Below are 20,931 nucleotides of genomic sequence, written 5' to 3' on the forward strand. Positions count from 1 at the left end.
GAATTTCTTCATGATCTCCAACCTAAACCTCCCCTGGCAGAGCTTGAGCCCATCGTGCCCCCTTGTCCTATTGCTGAGTGCCTGGGAGAAGAGACCAACCCCCACCTGGCCAGAACTTCCCTTCAGGCAGTTCCAGACAGTGCTGAGGTCACCTCTGAGCCTCCTCTTCTCCAGGCTGAACACCCCCAGCTCCCTCAGCCTCTCCCCACAGCACTTGTGCTCCAGTCCCTTCTCCAGCCTTGTTGCTTTTCCCTGGACCTGCTCCAGCCCCTCAAGATCTATCCTGAACTGAGGGGCCCAGAAGCAGCAGGATATTGCTGGCCAGAAACCAGCAGGGAAAACCTAAGGAGATGTCTGTGGGAAAGCAGTGGGATGAGACCCACTGGAGGGCTGGACCCACAGGTGTGAGCACACACAGGCTCCAGGGACATCCCAGTTGGTGGGACAATGTCCACACTCCTCAAAGGCTGCCCAAAGCCCCCAACCCCTCCCTTGTACCCCCGTGGGAACACAGGTTGGTTGTCCTGGGATGCTGCACCTCAGCTGGAGCCAGAGCTGTGTCCAGCTGGGAGCAAACACCTCTGGCAGTGCCAGAAGAGGGGAGAGGTGCTGGGGCTGTGAATATTCCAGCACCCAAGGTACTGACATCCCACAAGGAAGAGTGGAGCTTGTGGCCAACCTCCCTCTGCTTGGAAGGGAGGACCACAAGCCTCTTCCTCTCCCACCGCAGCAGTCGTTGGCCACAGCTCCAAAATCGATTCACAAGTCCCCTTTTCAGCATCTTTTCCTTGGTTTTTAGTATTCCAAGAAAGCAAACAACCAAAATTGTATCCAAACTAGGTCACCATGATAAGAAAAAAAAAGTACATTATTGATATCAGGCCATGTTTTGATGTCAGCAAATAATAAGCATCACTGTGCAGTGGGTCATTCAGGACTGAGTCACTCCCGGAGAATCCCTGGAAATAAGAGTGGCATCCAACAACTTTTCATCTCTACAGCTCCCAGTAAATATATTCTGTCTACCTCGGGCAGTGCTGCTTTCCTGGAGAGAAATGCAATTCCCTCCCATCATCCAATCCATCTGAAATGGAAGTTAAATTGAAGAGCCACCCGCCAGTGCCTTTTGGGAGCCAGAGAGAAATGAAGGAGTTTATTAAACCAAACAGAGGGGGGATGGAGAGATGTGCCCTCAGTGCCAGTCCCTGAGAGGGAGCAGCAGGAAGGTGTGTTGGGAGGCAGAGAAGGACCTGGAGAGGGGATGAGGGCTCTGGGCAGGGGCCATGCCAGGCAGGAGGCTCCGGTAGCCACCAGGACACCACAAAGCCCTTTATGGGAAAGCTGGCAGGACTGGGGGTGGAGTCACCAACATGATGTGTCCCCAACAGCACTTTCCTTGCAAGGAGACCCTCCAAACTCCACCTCTCATCTCACACTGCATCAGCTTCTGACCAGCTCCCACCACCATGAAAAGCCTTTGCACAGCAGAGCACGATCCAATTCCAGCATCAGCACACACGGGCACAGGTCAGACAGAGCTGGGTTTATCCAGCTGGGATTTATCCTCTTGCACAAAAAGAAAACCCTTATGGTGGTGCCAGCCATGCCCTACCCAAGCACCAGGACCACCTCCCAATGATCTGATGGCTGCAGACCCTTCCCAACCCTGTGGGCACCAGTGGTGGCACAACCCCCTCAGCTCCAGGTCAATCAGACCCAGGTACCTCTGGCCTCAAAGCAGGAGCAACATTCCAGCAGAAGCTCTGGAAAAGGAATTCTTGCTCAGTGTTAAAAATTCATCCAATCAGTTCTCTTTAATTACTAAAGAGTCATCATTTCCACATGCCATTACTCATTTCCTCCCTCACAGGAGCAGGAATGTTTCCTTCTGCTGGAATTCATCCCTGTGCTCCTGTCCTGGGATAAAACAGACTGAAGAGTTGAGCAACACTGTTCCACCCTTAAGAAATCTCTAAAATCAGGCAGTTTGAAGAGCCTGTCTGGGAATCCTGTACTCTAAACAGCTCCAGTGAACCACCCATGGACAAAAAGCACCTTTCCTAAAGGATCCTTCAGAGGGCACTCAGTGTGGCACTGGGGAGCAGGTGCCACCATCCCCATCCAGAGAACTCCTGGAAATCACTGTCTGAGGTGTCACAGAGGGATTCTGCTCCCAGCTAACATGGAGCTGTGCTGGGAGGATCCTTTACCCTCCAGGTGAAAAATAAAGTTCCTAAGTGAGGTTCCAAAGGAGATGGAAGCAGGTTATTCCAGACCTCCACCTTTCTTTCCCTCTTGGCATCTTTTTGAGTCACTTGGCACATCAGACTTCCAAATCCAGGCAAGGGCAGCCTTCCCTTTCCTCTGGAGCCCCCCAGGCCCCTGTCCTGCTGCAGGACACCCCAGGGATGGGAACCACCTGAGGCTGCAGCGCTGCAAAGTTCAGCCCACACCTCTGCCCATGGGCCACCAACCTCCAGGAGAGGTGAAGCACAGCACCCACACCTCTGGCATGGGTCACCCACCTCCAGGAGAGGTGAAGCAGAGCACACACACCTCTGCCCATGGGTCACCAAACTCCAGGAGAGGAGAAGCAGAGCTGCAGAGCACCCAAAGTTCCTCTGTGTCACCAAGGGGGGTTTAACTCACCACCCACACTCTGGTTTGAAACTCAAATACTCCCTGCAGTGGTGGTTTCACACCCAGCTCTTGAAAAGAGCTTTTCCATAAGTGTCACTTGCATGACAGCACCCTCAGCAAAGCAGTTTCCATGCAGCAAACTCTGGGTTTAGGCAGGGATTAACTAAACCACATTGCTAAGATCAGCTTTTTGACTCGTGTCATTTAATTCCAGTTCCAATCCTGTCCCTGGAGACCTGGAGGGAGGGGCTGGAGAGACCCTCAGCTGCCCTGCTGGGGGAAGGGGTGGCTTCTGCTGAAGCAGGATGAGCAGAGTGCACATCTAAACCCCAGGGACAGAGTAAAAGCACTCCAGGAGCTCTTTCCTTGCAGAACCAGGAGCAGGCAACACCCTCCTGGCACAGAGCTGGTGCAGACAGTTTCCATTTAGTGGCTCTGGAGCCTCAGCTGGCATTAATTGTTAATTAATATAAATTCACATCTGTCCTCTCTCCCTGACACACCAGCAGTCTGCACTCATCTACTCCCTATGATTCAGTCTCTTTATCTAAATTATTCCAGTCCATGCTTGGCACCAGCACATCTCCTTGTCTCCAGTGCTGTCCCATTCTTCATTCACCTCCTGGACCACCCACCCACCTCCCAAAAGCAGCTGCACATCCATGATCTGTCACAGCCTCTCAGCAAAAGGGTTTCGAGTTGTTGAGGTGTCTAAAACCAGGATTTTGCCCAGGAAACCAAACAGCTTGTTCAGTCTGGCTGAGCTCAGAGCAGACAGAAATCACTCCAAGGACAAGGACCACAAAAAATTCCTGTCACATAAATAGCAGCCAGTTAGGAGGATGCACCATCTCTGCCTGGGGTGGATGCACAGGTAAACAAATCATCTGGAGGAGTTGGCACCTCTGGGGTCCCTGGTTTGCTGTGCCAAGCCTGCCAGGGTTCCCTCTGCCTCTCATGTCTCTAACCAGCCCCTGATCTGAGCTGGGAAGGGTCAAAATGCAATCCCACAGTCACCTGCTGTCTCTGCAGGGAAAGGCAGGATTAGGAATCTGGGCAGCAGTAAAAAAAGAGCAATTTCCAGGAGGAAAGGCAGAAACTGCAAACGCACTTTTCCCTTTGTGGAGAACACTCGTGTTCACAGCACACCCCACGTGGTTGTCACTCTCCACATGAAGGAAGTCTGGGTGAACTTCACATGCCAAAGGTCACGTTCTTACCCTGCTCTTTAGATGCTCTTTGTGACAGCCTTGCTAAGGGTGAAAAAAGAGACATAAAACACAGCTCATATTTCCCCTTTTCACCTAAACAAGCCCTCTGCAGGTGGGAGGTGGGACACAAAGCTCCTCACCTGAGCTCTGGGGAGCCTCTTTGGCCCAGCCAGCCCTGAGCAGACACACTGCCCCATTTCTGCCACTCAGTCACTCACAGACCTCTGTTAGTGGCATCTTCCAGCCCTGAGCAGACACACTGCCCCATTTCTGCCACTCAGTCACTCACAGACCTCTGTTAGTGGCATCTTCCAGCCCTGGTTTTAGGGACACAGCTCAGTCTGGCTCCAGGAGGGACAGGGGAAGCTCAGCGAGCCCAAAGGGCGATGCTGATTTCACAGCTCCTTCTCTTGGTGACCCTTCCCTCAGTCCAGGCCATACCCAGGCTGAAGGGGCTGCACAAAGCCTGCTCTCCAAAGCCTGCACAAGTTCCAAGGCTCTGCCTATCACTGGGACTTCCTCACAGCCCATCCCACACTCCTGGTACTGGACAAACCCCTTCCACTGTCACATCTTGTGCTCCCCAGATAAAGGCTCTGCAGTGACAGGGAAAGGAAGCCACAGACAAAATGAGGACCCAGGGCACAAAAATGCATGATCTGCAGAGAGAAAGGGCAGAGTGTTCCACAGGAGCAGGGCAGAGAGGCACCAGAGCATGAGTGTGGCACCTGGCCTGGGGTGCCACACGTGACGGATGTGACAGAGACTGGCACCTGCCCCTGTGCTGCCACCTCGGCCCAGTGAGCAGCTCCTGCACCCACCACTGCACCCCTCAGGAGGCTGAGGCACAGCAGGGGCTGCTGAACACGTGCAAGAAGTGAGAGGGACTGTGCCTGTGCTGTTTTGAAGGTCTGTCACCACTGTGGTCCATCAGTTTGCTCACAGCTCTGGTCTCGGATCACAGCTTGGAAAACTCCAGCACATACATTGGTCAAGTTCTCCCCTGCTAAACAACTCTGTGCAGCATCCCAGCTCACACCTTCACTCACCCAGCAGCTCTGGGCTTCTCTTTGGCCAACTGAGAGTCCATCCAAAGGGTGCAGTGTGATCAGGACACAGTGGTGGTCCCAGGGGACATTCACCAGACACCAGAGAAAAGTCAAAGTGACCATTCCATGGTGCTGGACATCGATGCAGCCCAGAGTGGGCCTGTTTGTATCTGGGGGCTCTTCCACCCAAATTCCCCAAGTACAGACACACAAGGACTGTCACCATCAGGCTCCAGCTGGTCCTGTCCAGCCACAGGATGAGAAGCTCAAACCCAGAGCTGAAGGCAGGAAGGAAGGAGTTGTTAGAGAGCTCAGACTCCCACCACAACTACAAACATTTTCACTCCCAAAGTGAGATATTATTACACACTCCTTGGATGCAAGAGCTCCTTCTGTGGAGCATCACAGGGTGCTCTCTCCTCCAAGGGTCCATCCCCACCCCCATTTGCATGGGTTATACATCAGAGCACTCCAACGATGGAGCCACAGCAGAAAGAAGGGTCTAGAAACATCTTTAGTGCATGTCAGTGTGGGATACCCATAGATTTGGGCAGAGGGTAAACTTTATGACTTTAATTCAAATCCTACGACTTAAACTCTATGACTTAAACTCTATGACTTAAATTCTGTGATTTTAACTCAAACTCTGTGACTTAAACTCTGTGACTAGTGCAGTAGAGGCTTGGGCAGAGACTGCAGGGTGAGTGACCTGCCCACCTTTCCTCAGAGGATGCTGTTTGGTCAAGGACAAATCCCAAACCTGCCACCTCTGCCCTTGAATCATCCATGCCAGAGAAGGGTTTGGCTCTCACTGAAAGTCCCAGCTGGTAAAATCCAGCTGGGAGGGAAGAGCATCTCTCTGCCATCTGCAGAGAAGAACCACCGGGACTTGAAGGAAAGACCACAAGAGGTTGGAACAGGCTAGAGCTGCTTCCCTGGGAAATGCTGCCTATTCCCATGGAGCAGAGGACTCCCCAGAGGGGCAGCAGCTGAAACTGCTGAGAAAAAGGCACAGATTTGGCCTGAGAGTTCTCAGTTTTCCCAGAATGGGAGAGGCAGACGTAGTTCTACCAGGCCAAGGTGTGTCCCAACACCCAGCCACGCTCACCTGGAGCAGGGAACTGGCAGCTGGGGCTCTTCCAAGTTGCCCAGAGGATTTACACCCATGTTCTCTTAATTAAAAAAGGTGTAGCTCAGGCCCTCAAGCTGTTTTGGCTGCATCAGCCCCAAAGGTGTGCGAGGTTGTTATTTCTGGCTGTGGTTTTCAAATTTTCTGGTTTAATTCCCCGAAACAAACTTATATTTAAAGCAAGTTTTTCTACTCAAAGGTTATTCCACTGTTAGGAACACCAAGGTACACTTCAACCTCAGCCAGTAATGCCTTACCTACCAGTGAAGGGAGGAGGAACCTCTTTGGAACCCACTCCAGTTTTCTGGCCTGTGTATTACAGATGGTTTCGTTCTCATAAAACAAGTTAAAATTAAATTGCAGGCCCACCTGGCAGAGAGTCAGAGCATTAAAAACACCCATCAGCAGCCAGTCCCAGCTGCTGTCTGACTGACAGGCTTCCTCCTGGAGCAGGAAAGGCTTTGTTGAGCTGCTCTGCCATGATCCAGTGGAGCAGAACACCCCCAGAGAGCAGAACCTGAGGCACCAGCCCCTTCTGCAACACAGGAGGGAGCAGCACTGAAATGAGGGCAGTGCAGAAGCCTCGGGATGCTCTTGAGGTACAACCACCAACAGGCTGGAGCTGCTTCCACCACCTGAACCCGTGAGGAGGGCAGAGCCCAGCCCACATCACACTCCATGGCAAAAGCTCCCAAAGCCTCAAACACAGCCCAGATCCTGCCCTGGATCCCTTCCCTGTGTTTCCAGCCTTCCTCACAGGTGCACTTGCCTGCTGTGCCTCCCAGCCTGGCAAAGGGATCATTTCCCACTCCCTTCCCTGCTCCAGCAGAGCCTTTTACAGCTCACACCCCATATAACTGTCACTGCTTTACACTTCATGCCCCATATAACCTTCATTACTTTCCACACCACCTTCCTGACTGAATGTTGTCATTTCATGCACTTTGTAGCTACAAAATTCACCTAGAGGTGTCCTGCACTCTGAAATTGTGATGTTCCAACACAAGACAGCGAGTTATCAGCACATGAAAGCTCACTCAGCAGGAGACACAGAGCGAGAGATAAGCCAGGAACTCTCAGCACAGCATTGCTAGCGAGGTAATAGGAGATAAAAATCTAATAAGAGCACAGAATAACATCCTGCCCAGGCAGGGATCACCTCTCCCAGGCTGCAGCCAGCACGAGCTGCAGGCACACAAACGAAACTGCTGAGAAGGCAGCACAGGACAGAGGCACCATCACCCATGTGCCACCTCAGAGCCATCTGAGCAAAGTTTCCACTGGGCAGCTTTGCCCTTCTGCAGAGAGTTTGCCAAGGAGCTCCGTTCCCACCGTTCCCACCATCTCCCTTGGTGCTCTCTGGGTGTTAATCAGCTCAGATCCTCCTGCAGCACAAGTGGGAACCTTTCTGTGCAACCCCAACGACACCCATGACCTCCACACCTCCTGCCCTCTGCTCTGCCCCCACTCAGAACAATCAGCTTTGTTAAAAATAGAAGCCACACACACACACACACAGAGAGCAGATCTCCTACCTCACCATAACTGGTCAAGGCTCCTGGCCCGGCAGAGACTCGTTGGTCCACAGAAACCACAGGGCAGCCCAAAAGGCAGGAAGGTTTGGAGGGTTTGGGAGGTGGGCAGAGCTGCTCTAGGATGCAGGAGGCACTTGGCTGCCCCAAAGGGACTCACCAACCTCCAGCATCCTCCAGGAGTGCTGCACAAGGTGGCAGAGCCTGCAGAGTTTGAAGTGAAGTGACAGCGAGTTATTCAGCAAAGAACCAGCGGGTTTGCTGGGGAAGGGAGCAGAGGGGAGGGGAGAAGAAAAGGAAGTCATCTCGTTCTCTTATCGGCGCCGAGGCAGCAGCTGCGAGCGCAGGGCTGAGAAGGGGATGGCAAAGGGCAACCACTGCCCGGTGTGAGGGCATCTGCCCTCGGCTCAGGGGCTGCCAGGGCTGGAGGAGAAGGAGAAAGAGCTGCTGATGGGCAGAGTTCCATCCCACAGAGCTCTGGGCAGGCAGGGCTGAAGGAGAAGGAGAAAGAGCCACTAATGAGAAGAGGTCCATCCCACGGAGCTCTGGGCAGTCAGGGCTGGAGGAGAAGGAGAAGGAGCCGCTGATGGGCTGAGTTCCATCCCATGGAGCTCTGGGCAGCCAGAGCTGAAGGAGAAGGAGAAAGAGCTGCTGATGGGCAGAGTTCCATCCCATGGAGCTCATGGGCAGTCAGGGCTGGAGGAGAAGGAGAAAAAGCTGCTGATGGGCTGAGCTCCATCTCATGAAACTCTGGGGATGCCAGGGCTGAAGGAGAAGGAGAAAGAGCTGCTGGTGGGCAGAGTTCCATCCCACAGAGCTCGGGGCAGGCAGGGCTGAAGGAGAAGGAGCCACTAATGGGCAGAGTTCCATCCCATGGAGCTCTGGGGATGCCAGGGCTGAAGGAGGAGAAGGAGCTGCTGATGGGCTGAGTTCCATCCCACGGAGCTCTGGGCAGCACTTCTACAACATCTTCCTCCTCCCTGTGAAGCAGCCACAGAGTTTTCTGCTCCAGACCTTCTGTGCCCAAGGAGTGTCATCGCCATCAGGGCACCAGCTCCTGGATCCAGGCTCCAGGGCCAGGGCTGCCACCTTCCTTCAGGAGAAGCCTTCAGGATGCTCAGGTTTCCCAAAGCTTCCTTGCATCCTGACTTGCATTTTGAGTTTTCTGACTTCAGCTCACAGAGCTTTCCCTTGGCTCAGCTCTGACCCTGTTCCTCTGCCCTCCAGAGCAGCACCCACAGCCCTTCACTTGGCACCTTCTCCCTGCTTATGCTCATTTTAGGTGTGTGACAGCAGAATAATTTTTAAAAGTCTTGACAAATTTTAGGCATTGGTGGCCACATAGAAAATACACCATTTTCAATCCCTTCATGTTTTCAGTTGAAAGAGAAGCTGTTGGTGTTGAAATTACAACTCTTGGTGTCCACTTTCCATCGAAGTTGTATCACTTTGGGGTGAATCTTGAAACCCAACACTGTTTCATTTTCTTTTACAATCAGGGGAACATTTTGGGGACATTCACTGCCCTGCCCTGCATGTCAAGCAGCACATGCTGCTGCTCCCCAGACAGCCAGACCTGGGGCAGGAGCATTTCTGCAGTGCCCTCTCGCCACCTCCCAGGAGCTCACAGACCCCAGGGCTGTGAGTCCAGTTTTTTATTAAGGGATGGAGAGAAATAGTCAGTCCAGAGGATGGGGCAGAGCAGAACCGAGTTCTCTGCCCTGACTAGGCAGGGACAGTCACCTCAGCCACCCAGCCCAGGGGCCTGAAGTGAGACAGGCCAAGCACCATGACACGTGCAGGGTTTAACATGGAGAGACAACATCTTTTATGACATCAGATGGTATAATTGGGATATTCAGATGAGCTTTCAGGCACACAGACCCCTCCACAGGCCACCCCTGGGCAGCGAGAACTTGTGTTCTCAGTCCTACAAGAAGCCAAAGGCTGTGGCAAGAGAGGACAACTCCACTCTTCCAAACCGAGTCCAAAACCAGCAGTGACCTCCCTGTCTTGGCTCAGCAAGTTGGGGAGGAAGAGCCCAACACCCAGTCCTGGCAAACCTGGGATCATTACAACCCTGCAGCCACATGACTGGCCAAACAGCTCCCTCCTGCCTCATTCTGCAACCCCCTTGCATCACCAGCTTCCTAGAGCAGGGGAAAGCAGAGCTGGGAAGGCTGTCCCTGGGCTGGCAAACAACTGAATATGCATCAATCAAGGTATTAAATGGCTGGGAATGTGGCTGCCTCTGCAATCCTGAGCATTTAGTCCATTATCCCACAGACACTTAGCACAATTATGGCTGCTTTGTGGCGAGCCTTTAATGTGCCAGCAGAGCAGCTGAGGCACAGAGGAGATCAGGGACCAGCAAGGCTCAACCACAGAGCAGAGCCTGGTGCTGGGGAGGTCCCATCTCGCTGCAGAGACTGGGAAATGCTGGGCAGGGCTGGGGCTGGTCCCACAGAGCCCCAGCAGGTCCTGTGAGGGGGAGCAGGGGGTGAAGAGCACAGAGCTTGGTCACCTTTAGGGTTTATCCCCACTCAGGCAGCTCCTAGAACAGGAGCTGGGCTCCTCACCCTGCTGAAGGAGGAAGGGCAGCTCTTCCACTCCAGAAGGATTCTCCTATCCTTTGTCCTTGCATTGTGGCACCCAGGACAATGTCACTGTCCCAAACACCCACCATCCTGTGCAGCAGTCACCAAATGCCACCCCAAACCAGCAACATTCCTGCCAGAGTTTTCAGTGGATTTAATGGGATTCCAGCACTCAGAAACAACCACCTTTTGCTCCATCTTGGAGTGAAGAGCCCAGAGCAAGAAATATCCAAAGCCATCTCCAGCCAGCAGGCTGAAATTCCAGCTGTGCACAGCTGGAGCCTGTGAGGAAAAGTGCTACAGAAGTGCCAATAAACACAGGGAAAGTGGCACAGAGAGCTTTGGACACAGCCATGAAGCTCCAAACAACTTGTCTCAGGGAAAGGCAGTGCTTGGAATTGGCTCTGGAGCAATTCCTGTCCCTAGAAGACAAGCAGAAGACGGATTGCTCCTGACATTACCCTACAGTTAACAGGTAAACTCTTCCAAAGATGAAACACCCAAGGAATAAAACCACATCCTCTCTCTCTGTCATCATTCCAAGGCTGAAAGCAGCCCTGGAAAACAAGGAAGGGCCGAACTGGCGTCCAACACTCAAGGGCATGGAGTGGTTTCCCAACCAGCACAGGACTTTCCTTTGTTCAGCGCCAGCACTTCCGTCCAAACCTGCGCTTTAAAACACTCACCAGTTTCCTACTTAGCACTCAGACACTCTTCCTGTGCCCAGGCAGAGATGGCAGAGATAACAGCTGCAGTGAGACAGCAGAAAGGGAGGGCAGAGAGGAGGCTGCACCGCGTGGGGCTGTGAATTCCTCTCCACGACACCCGTCCCGGCGTGCTGGGACACAGAGCCCTTCTGTCATCACAGCCCTGGAGCTCAGCACTGGCAGCAAAGGAATGTGGGACCAAAGCTCCTGTCTCGTGGAATTCTGTAGGGTCAAACCCAGCTGGCAGCTTTGGAGGCAGCTAAAAAAACAGCCAGGAGAAATTCCAGCCTGTTTGCACTTACATGCTGTTGAACCACCTTAATTCTTGTGTTCAGAACACCAAACTGGAGGTTTAAGGTTTGGAGGAGTCTGTTTGAATCCCAGAGGTGCATTGGATCCCTGTTCTTCCCGAGGGACACCAAAACCAGCCAGTTCTAACCCAGTTAAACCCTTCCAAACACACCTTCTGCACTGCTGGAAGGGCACCAGTTCCTCTCAGCTGAGAGGACAACACAGAGTTTCCACAAATCCTGACCCCCCACCCATCCCAGCCCTCCCTGGAGCAGGGCTGGAGCTGGTCCAAGACATGGATGGGTTGGTTCAACACAGGGCATCCCCCTACAGCACAACCCTCCCTGGCACAGGCTGGGATAAACCCTGACCAAAGACATTCCAGGGAGTGGAACTGCATCTGTATGGCAGGTTATGGCCAAAGGACAAGAAGAAACTTGAACATCTCCTACCTGTTCCCTTGCCAGGAAAACCCTCAGGACAATCTTGAGCCCTCCTAGAGAAAGGACAGAGGGAAGGAAGTCACCCTGGCAAGGCACAGGTGGAGCAGCTGCCCCAGAGGGCAGTACCCCTCAGTGCCCCATGGCCAAAGCTCAGCTGGGGTTGGTTTGTCAAGTTCCTCTGCTCCATCTGGTGGTTAGAAAGTTTTTAAAGCCATGTAGAGCAAACCTGGGCTGCTCCACACGTGGGCTCAGCATCTTCTGGGCTACCTGTCCAGAGAGGCTGAGGAGCAGCTTGAGGTGAGGAAGAAGTTTTTCAGGTTGGACAGGGCTTGGAGCAACCCAGGTGGAAGGTGGAAGGAAGTTGGAATGAGATGGTTTTTAAGGTCCCTTTGAACCCAAACCACCCTGTGATTCTACAAAGCACTTTGGTGAGTGCAGGGAAGCACTTTGAGAGAGCAGGAAGCTGAATGATCACCCCCAAATCAGACAACACAGGCCCAAATCAGACATCAGGCCATACTGAGCATGAGAACCTGAAGAGTCAGTTGGGCTCCCAGTGCCAAGCACAAGGATGGGCACGTTCTGCAGCAGTGCCCTGGCACCCCAGAGAAATGTTTTGGGAGCAGGAAAAGCAGGTAGGGCCAGCAGGCAGCACCTGACTGCAGCATTTGGCTGCTGCTTCTCCTGTTGGATCTGCAGGATAACACCTCACCATCCAGACCTGAGCTAGAGGAAAATAAACTTTGCTCCACTCAGCCAGGAGCAGAACTTATTTTTAGGGTGATGCCAAGGGCAGGAAAACCCCTGAGCCATTCTCTCAGGCACAGAGGAAAACCAAAACCAGTCCCCAAGGCGACAGGAGGAGTCCAGGGGCTTTCACCATCAACCAGGACCTTCCTCATTGAGCAGGTTCCTCTTGCAGCACCACCACAACATAATTAACTGGCTAACTAACTAACTAACTAATAAGGCAATAAGGCAAGAGCATCTTGGCTTCCCCAGCTCCATCCCACTTGGCACCAGGGCCAGCAGGAGCAGAGGAGATTCCTGCAGTGCCAGCCCAGCCCTGCCCTGACACAGCACCTTTGCCCAAGCCATCATGTGCATCCCTGCTCAGCCCAGGAATCCTCAGCTTTCAGGATTATATAACCCAATGAGCTAATTAAAAATTTGGAGGTCTATTTTCAGACCCAGGCAGGGTGACAGGACAAAAATACAGCCCCTAACAGGCCCATGTCCCCTTTGAAGAGTGGCCAAGGTTATTTTCTACCTTGATACATCATGAAGAACTGGAGAGAGAAAAAACACCGTGGTTATATTTAGAATTTAATCAGTGGCAGAGCTTGTTACACTTCTTTGATGGAAATATTTTGGGAGGGTGGGAGGAAGAGGGGGAGCAAATAAACAAACAAACTGCCCCTCAAAAAAACAAATATAGCCCTGGCAACACCCTCACACCAGGGATGCTGCTCAGGGGTGTGAAGGGCATTTTTGGGGGTTTTGAAATTAAATCTTTATCACCTTCCCACCCTCCTGAAATCCCCAAGGGCAAAGGACACATCCTGAGGGATGGGCTCTCCTCTGCCTGTGGCAAGTGTCCGTGGCTATCCCAACCCCCAAGGCTGTTCCAGGTGTCTGGAGCTGGAGGAGCTTCCCCATCCCCAGCCAAAGATGCTGGAAAGGTTGGAATCATGGAATGGTTTGGAGTGGAAGGGACTTTCAAGATCATCACATTTCAAACCCCCTGCCATGGGCAGGGACACCTTCCACTAGACCAGGTTGCTCCAAACCCTGTGCAAAGCCTGAACACTTCCAGGGGTGGGGCAGCCACTTTTGATGCTCGTGAAGGTCTTTTCCAACCTAAATGTCTCTCTGATTCCATGAAACCCTGAGAGCAGCCCCATCCCTGTGAGATGAGGGGCAGGTTGAGGCTGCCTGCATTTGGGGTGGTGCCTTCCCTGCCAGGTCAGCCAGCACTCCCACATCCATGGTTCCATTTCCCCTGGAAGATTGGGAGACACCAGGCACAACAAGGACCGCCTGGGAACCTTCCCCACCAGCTCTGGGCACAGAGACCTTGAGCAGGTCCTTGCTCAGAGCCTGATGTGATAACACAATCAGCACAGCTGCAGCCAACACCAGCCCAGACACAAAACTCCACTCAGCCTCCTCCCCCAGAGCTTCTCTCCACACCAAGAAGCTGCAACAAGGGAGATAAAGTTTATCTCGTGCTCTAAGAGGCTCCCCCAGCTCTGAGCCCTCACTGGGGGGTCTGCAGGGAACTCTGCTGAGATTCCAACCACAACTGGACCAAGTGACCACATCCCTGAGGTGCTTTGGAGGGCACCTGCTCAGTGCCCCAGGTGAGAGGGGCAGATCAGAACTCACCTGTGCCCCACACAGGGGGCCCTGGGGGCAGAGGGAGGGGACAGACAGACAGACAGAGCAGGGCTGGGGCTGTGCTGGGGTGACACCCAGAGCATCCCATCGGCAACAACCACCAGGGCATTTCAAAGAAGATGCAGCAGAGGGTGAGACTCACCAGCTGCTTTTGTCCACATGGAAATGTCTGGGACCTGACAAAGAATATCCCAGCTCTGGAAGTGTCCAAGGCCAGGCTGGACAGGGCTTGGAGCAACCTGGTCTAGTGGGGTGAAATGAGATGATCGTTGAGGTCCCCTCCAACCCAAACCATTCTGGGACTCCACGAATATCTCCTTCAACACCTGTGACAGCCACAACATCTGCTCGACCACAGCAGCAGCTCAGACAGCCCAGGGGGAGATGCCAAGCTGTGCATCTCCTCCAGAATGTCCCTCAGGCAGAGCTCTTTGGGGAGCACTGTGGATACAGGCAGGAGTTATTTGCAGGGAAAAAAAAAAAAAAAGAAAAAAAGAAAAAAAAAAGAAAGCACCTCCAGGAAGGCCAGAGTTCCTGATTTCCAGCTTGGTTTCATGTGAAGAATTTCCTCCTTCCCCTCGGATCCGAGCAGGAAGCCTGCAAAGAGCCTGGCCCCGTAATCTCATCAGCCTCCAGCCCACGCTCGTTTCCTGGAACAGGCACTGCAGGAGCCACTTTCCAGCCATCCCTCCCCACCACTCACTGCACGAGGCACAGCAAGTGCAGCCCTGCCCAAGCCACTGCTTTTGGTCAAGGCAGTGAAAAAAGCAACAGAAGGAGCATTTCTGCTGCAGAGAAAGGAGGAATCAATACTTGGAGAGCTGCAGCCTTAGCAATACTTCTTGCACACACATCCCGGAGGGTGTGGGGCTGTTTGCAGCTTGGAAAGAGGTCTTGGCTTTGTTCATGCCTCAGGACAGGGATGGAAACACAAAGAGTAGCATTTGGGAAAGAAGTTTTCAGTGGTTTGGAAAGCAAAGGACACCTGTGGGGCAAGAGTGGGAGGGTGAGCACCAGGGACACTGTGGAGGCAGGACAATGAGAGGGGATAAACCAGGGACCTGGCTGGGACACAACAGCTCCCAGCTCTGGGTTCCACACCCACAGGACCCTCCTGGAGAGGGACCAGGCTGGTCAGGGGGTGACAAAGGTGGTTGGCACCAAGGATGAAGGAGCCCTTTGGTTTGGCCAGACCTTTTCCCATGGAGGATTAAACTGAACCCCCATTTCAGGACACAAAGTGAAAGATCCAGCACAAAAAGCCAGCCCAGGACAGCAGGGCCTGCCTCACTGAGCAGGGGCAGATGCCAATGCCCACACCTTTTGGCACACCCAGAAGCACCTCCAGCTGGGCTCTGGGGCTGGCACATGAGCTGGGTTTGTTCCCCTTCCTGAGGAGCAGCAGCTCCGGCTGCAGAGCCACAGGCACCTTCCTGCTGAGCCCCCCACGTGCCTTGGCCATCCCAGCCATCCATGGGGAGGCAGCTCAGCTGATGGGAGCACTGGGAGCACTGGGATCAGCCTTCCCAGTGCCTGCTGCTCTCTTGCCATGGTCACACAGCTCCAAAAACCTGGGAGAGCCCAGCTGGCTCCTCTGGCCGAGCTCCACCAGAGCACAAAGCTCCGATTCATCCATTCAGGTGGCTCTGAGGCTCCTGAGAAGAATCATCTCCTGGAAACCACCTCCAGCTCAACCTGGCTGCAGTTTGGGTACCCCCAGCCACAGAGGGGGCTGGCCCCCAGCACAGCCCTGGCATGGCAGGGGAAGTCTGGCTCCCTCTCCTGCCCCTGCGCTGCAGACGGCGAGGAATTCTCCTTGGCAGCCTGCAAAGAGATCCAGCTGCATCCCACAGATGTTCCAGGGCTGGGAGAGCTTCATTTGTCCTGGGACCATAACGAGAGCAGCTCACTGTGCCTTGGGGGAAAGCAGAGGATGCTGGAAAATCACCCAGGGCCTAATCCAAAACCCCTCCTAGGCAAGGCTGGTCCTTTCTTGGAGCTTGGTCATTAACCATTCTTATGCCCTGCCTGGAAAAGGAGGGAGAACACTGGGAAAACTGTATTGATGCATTTCATGACCTGCAGCAAGGAACTCCCCCTGTCTGGGAATAAACACCAGGCTGAGGGTTTGGAATTGAAATGTAATTTAAGTTCCTGCTAATGTTCCACTCCTCATTTACTGGTAATTAAGGCTGGTGAAAAAGCACAGCTGGTCCTCTCCAGGCACTCCTGCCCAGGCAGAGGGTGCACAGGCAGCCTCAGCACACACAAACAAGGCCCCTGAACAAAAACCTTTGAGCTTTGACTCTCCCATACTCTGGGAGCACAGCCTGTGTCCAAAGATGTCCTTCATACAGCCTGGCCAGGGAGAAAAAAACCTGAGCCAAGAGCCAGGTACAGCCACAGAATCACAGACTATTCTGAGCTGGAAGGGACCCACAAGGATCATCGAGTCCAACTCAAGTCAATGGCCCACAGAGGGGATTGAACCCATGACCTTGGCATTGTTACAACCAAGTTTTAACCAGCTGAGCTGATCTCAGCAACAGCAAAAGAGGGAGGAAAAAAAAGGTGCCTTTTGACTGATCTTTTTGGAGCTGGAGCTGAGCATGAGCCAGCTCAGAGCCAAGGGCTGAGGTACTGCCTGAAGAGATGGGAATGAACAGCTCACAGAAAAGTGCCAGAGGATGTCTGTGAGCAGCTGAGCCACCAGCCTGGCTCCAGCCACATCCACGGGCCTGGCTCCAGCCACATCCACAGGCCTGGCTCCAGCCACATCCACAGGCCTGGCTCCAGCCACATCCACGGGCCGGGCTCCAGCCACATCCACGGGCCTGGCTCCAGCCACATCCACGGGCCTGGCTCCAGCCACATCCACAGGCCTGGCTCCAGCCACATCCACAGGCCTGGCTCCAGCCACATCCACGGGCCTGGCTCCAGCCACATCCACAGGCCTGGCTCCAGCCACATCCACAGGTCTGGCTCCAGCCACATCCACAGGCCTGGCTCCAGCCACATCCACAGGCCTGGCTCCATCCACGGGCCTGGCTCCAGCCACATCCACGGGCCGGGCTCCAGCCACATCCACGGGCCTGGCTCCAGCCACATCCACGGGCTGGGCTCCAGCCACATCCACGGGCCTGGCTCCAGCCACATCCACAGGCCTGGCTCCAGCCACATCCACGGGCCTGGCTCCAGCCACCACTTCCCTGAGCTCTGCCCATCATGTCCTTGATGAACATCCGAGACGCCAAAACACTGACCTGGTTTTGCTTCCTGAACCAGAAGTTCCCACCTCTCCACCACCACCCAGGTTGCCAAAGTAAGCAGCTATTGCAAATACTCAAGTTTAATATTTACATTTGGATTCAGCACAGGAAGGATGTGTTTTCCCACTGGTAAAGGGAGAGGGAACGCTGGGACCACAGGCTGGCATTGTATTCTCTGGCACTGCTGCAGATGGACAATGAGGCTTCAGGGCACAGCTGGATGCATTTGACACCTCAGGATGCCCAGAAACATGGCCTGCACAGGCTTGGTAAATCACCCTGGAGACAGCCCATGGAGGACTTGGGCCAATCCCAACTCACCAGCCATGCTGGAGCAGCCACTCCTTCCCACCCCAGTGGCTGCAGCCACCCCGTGTACATTGGGGATTACAAACAATGCAGGACTTCAAGGAGAACCACCCACAATGTGCCACAAAATGAGTGTGGACACAGTAATTCAGCTGAGCTAAATTTTGGAAAGGTTTATCTGAATGCAGGGGAAAAGTTGTCAAACAAATGTACTCAGCTCTGGATGTGGGACCACTCAGGAGCTCCATGTCAAGCCTCAGAGGCTGGTGAGGCCCTGGCACAGGCTGCCCAAAAAGCTGTGGCTTCCCCATCCCTGGAAGTGTCCAAGGCCAGGTTGGATGGGGCTTGGAACAACCTGGTCTACTGGAAGATGTCCCTGCCCACAGCAGGGGGTTTGGAGCAGGATGGTCTTTAAGATCCTTTCCAACCCAAATAATTCCACAATTCTGTGAAACCTGACACAGAAATGGGAGCATTTCACCAGAGGACTTGTGAGCACAGTCAGTCTGCTCATTCCTTGTCCCCAAAACTGGAAATGTGGTCCTTTCCCTTTCAAGGAGCAGCTTCACCCTCCAGGTGCTGGAAACTGCTTGGACATGCAGAGGTGGAAAGAAGAGCAACTGTCTCCTCCACATCTGCTTCAGCAGCAACACCCAAAGCACCAGAAGCACAGCCTGAAGAGCCTCCATGCCCTGTGGCTCCCCAGTGCTGTGACAGCACTCCCAGCACTGATTCCTGCAGGACTGGAGCAGCCTTTGGAGACAGGCAGGCTCCGGAAGGTGGCACTTACTCATTTCCTCCAGACTTTCCCTTCCTCCCAGCCACAGCATCCCAGGAAATGTGGCTGTAAAGAAAAAAGCTTGCCCTGCAGGCAAGGGCAATGCCACCAAGTGCTCCAGGCACTGTGAAACCACTTCTCTAGGAAAAAAAAAATAAACAGGGAATTTGGGATCTGCCGATCTGGGGAGTCAGCACTGGGGGATGGGGGGTTTATCCACCCCGTTCTTTAGGGCACAGCAAGGTAAAGGTGCCATAAAAACCTGGCAGGTACTCTACAAACCTGGTGGGCACCCCACATGGTGCTGGGCAAGAGGAGAAACGCCGGGGCCAAGTGGGGGGCAAAAGGACCTGAGCAGTGGATCAGAACCAGGAACAGCAAATCCAGCACAGGTGGAAAGGATGGAGCAACAGACACTTGGGAGCAATTTCTCCCCCAGCACACACCCCTCAAAATGCAGCCCACACAGCCCTGGCCCCTTTCAGCAGCAGGACTCCTCACCAGCCAGGTTCCTCAGGACTCCTGAGAGCGCTGAGCTGGCAGCACATCCCAACCATTTTGCTGTCCCTGGCATTTTGCTGCCCCAGGTGACTGCCCAGCAGGGTGGAGCCAGCAAGGTAAGGGCAGCGTAGACAAATACGGACTTGGCCGTGGGCATGGAGAGTTCTACCAGAGCTGGGAGTGAAATCCAGGGGGTCCCAGGTCCCAGCCCTCTGCTTTCCACCCCATCACCCATCGGCGTGTTTTGTAACTCGGTGTGGCACCGCCCATAGAGACGCTGCGTCTTCCGAAACTTCTTCACCCTTTGAACAAGACACAAAACGCAGCTCAGCACTCGTAGAGAACAGACAGTCGGTGCTGGATGGCAAAAACAGACCCCCAAACCCCATAAACCAGCCAAGCCTCTGAATCCTGGAGTTACGGGAATGTGTGTGGAGAATACGGGACATGTTCAAGAGGTGGCTGTGGAAGCCACTGCGGTGACCTCGCCGTGCCGGGTCCTGCGGCCCCACCGAGCGCTCCCTGCGCTGTAACCGATCCCTGGGGCTCAGTGACCGTCAGCTGAACTGAACGGCCGCTCCGGCCACCTCCCTGCTCGGGGCTCCTCACAACACACTCCACTTGTGACAGCAGCAAAGGCTTCCTCAGGTCACCCCAAGGCTGGTTGAGGGGAAGGACAGGCAGGAACGCAGGACCCCCAAAGTGGCTGCGCGGGGGCCGAGTGTGTGACCCGGCACTCTGAGCGGGGGGACAACAGGCCCGGGGAGAAGAGACCATCCCCTGCAGGTGCATTTATCCCAAGCAGGGACGATGTCCCCAAGTCGCACAGGCTCTGCCGCCACTAAGAAAAACGCTGAAGCAACAGCGTCTTTGGAGAAGCCGCGACAGGCACCACCTACACACCAAAAGCCCCAAAGTACCTTTTTTTTTTTTTAACCTCACAACCCATAAAGACATTTCAAACAAGTTTTAACGCTCAGACCCGTTTTGGTGTCCCCTCTCCTGCATCCCCAGCACAGTGCACCGAGTGTGCTGGCACAGGATGCTCTGAGCTCCCAAAGGTCTTGGGGAGAAACCATGGAGCCAAGAGGGCTCGGGGTGACCCGGAGCAGCCCGGGCAGAGGGGCAGGGCTGGCAACCGGGCAACGGGAAGGCGCGGAGGCTGCAACTTCAGCCCGACCGCCGGAGCTCCGACAGCGCGGCACCGTCCGCGGGTACGCGGCATAGGAGGGCAATGGCACATGGGGGACCGACACACGGGGAGCTGACGGGCACACGCGAGGAGCGGGGGCAGCTCCGAGGTGGAGCTGGAGCCGGTGGAAGCGGTGCCCGGTGGCCGCGGGGACGCGCTCGCCGCGGGTCGGGACGGGATGTGACGGGACGGCATGAGACGGGATGGGATGAGACGGGACGGGATGGAGGAATAGGATGGGACGGGATGGAATAGGATGGGACGGGACTGTCCTTACCTGCGGGAGGTCATGGCTCCGCGGAGCTCCGCGCACCGGCCCCGCACCGACTGCCCGCACCGCCGCGCCCCGGCGGGCGGCTGGGCCCGGGCCGGCGGGGAAACCCCTCCCTGTGACGTGAGGGAATCCCCGCCCTCCGCCCCGCCCGTGCCCGTGCCCGTGCCCGTGCCCGTGCCCGCAGCCCCCAGCCCCGCTCCGCCCCGCCGCCCAGCCTCGGGGCGATCCCCGCGCCTTTCCCCCCGCGATGGACGCGCGTTCTCCGCATCTCCGCCGTCCCCGGGGCTTGGCAGCACCGGGAGAGTTCCGTGATGGGATCAGGGAATCGGGACGGTGGGAAAAGATCATCCAGTCCAAGCGCTAACCCAGCGCAGCCCTCACCACTAAACCGTGTCCCCGAGTGCCACATCCACATGTTTTAGGACACTTTCCAGGGATGCTGATTCCACCACTGCCTTGGGTAGCCCGTTTCAGTGCCTGACCTCCCTTCTCATGAAGAAATTTTCCCTAATATCCAATCTTTATTTCCTCTGGTGCAGCTTGAGAATATTTCCTCTCCTCGGGTCCCTTTTTCCCTGGACCAGAGCCTGAACCACCCTCTGCCCCCAG

General features: G+C 54.6%; 1 protein-coding gene across 1 annotated transcript in view; it reads right to left on the reverse strand.

Moving 5' to 3' along the window:
* The window catches only part of LOC139681925 (tyrosine-protein phosphatase non-receptor type 11-like), a 41,694-nt gene extending 21,276 nt beyond the window's left edge, over nucleotides 1–20,418 (reverse strand). The window contains exon 1 of the mRNA XM_071575728.1: nucleotides 20,326–20,418. Within this exon, the coding sequence (XP_071431829.1) occupies nucleotides 20,326–20,339 (14 nt within the window). The 5' untranslated portion in view covers nucleotides 20,340–20,418. The remainder of the gene's footprint in view (nucleotides 1–20,325) is intronic.
* Between the last annotated feature and the right edge of the window lie 513 nt (nucleotides 20,419–20,931).

This window comes from Pithys albifrons, chromosome 22 (assembly GCF_047495875.1).
Source record: "Pithys albifrons albifrons isolate INPA30051 chromosome 22, PitAlb_v1, whole genome shotgun sequence".
Taxonomy (NCBI): domain Eukaryota; kingdom Metazoa; phylum Chordata; class Aves; order Passeriformes; family Thamnophilidae; genus Pithys; species Pithys albifrons.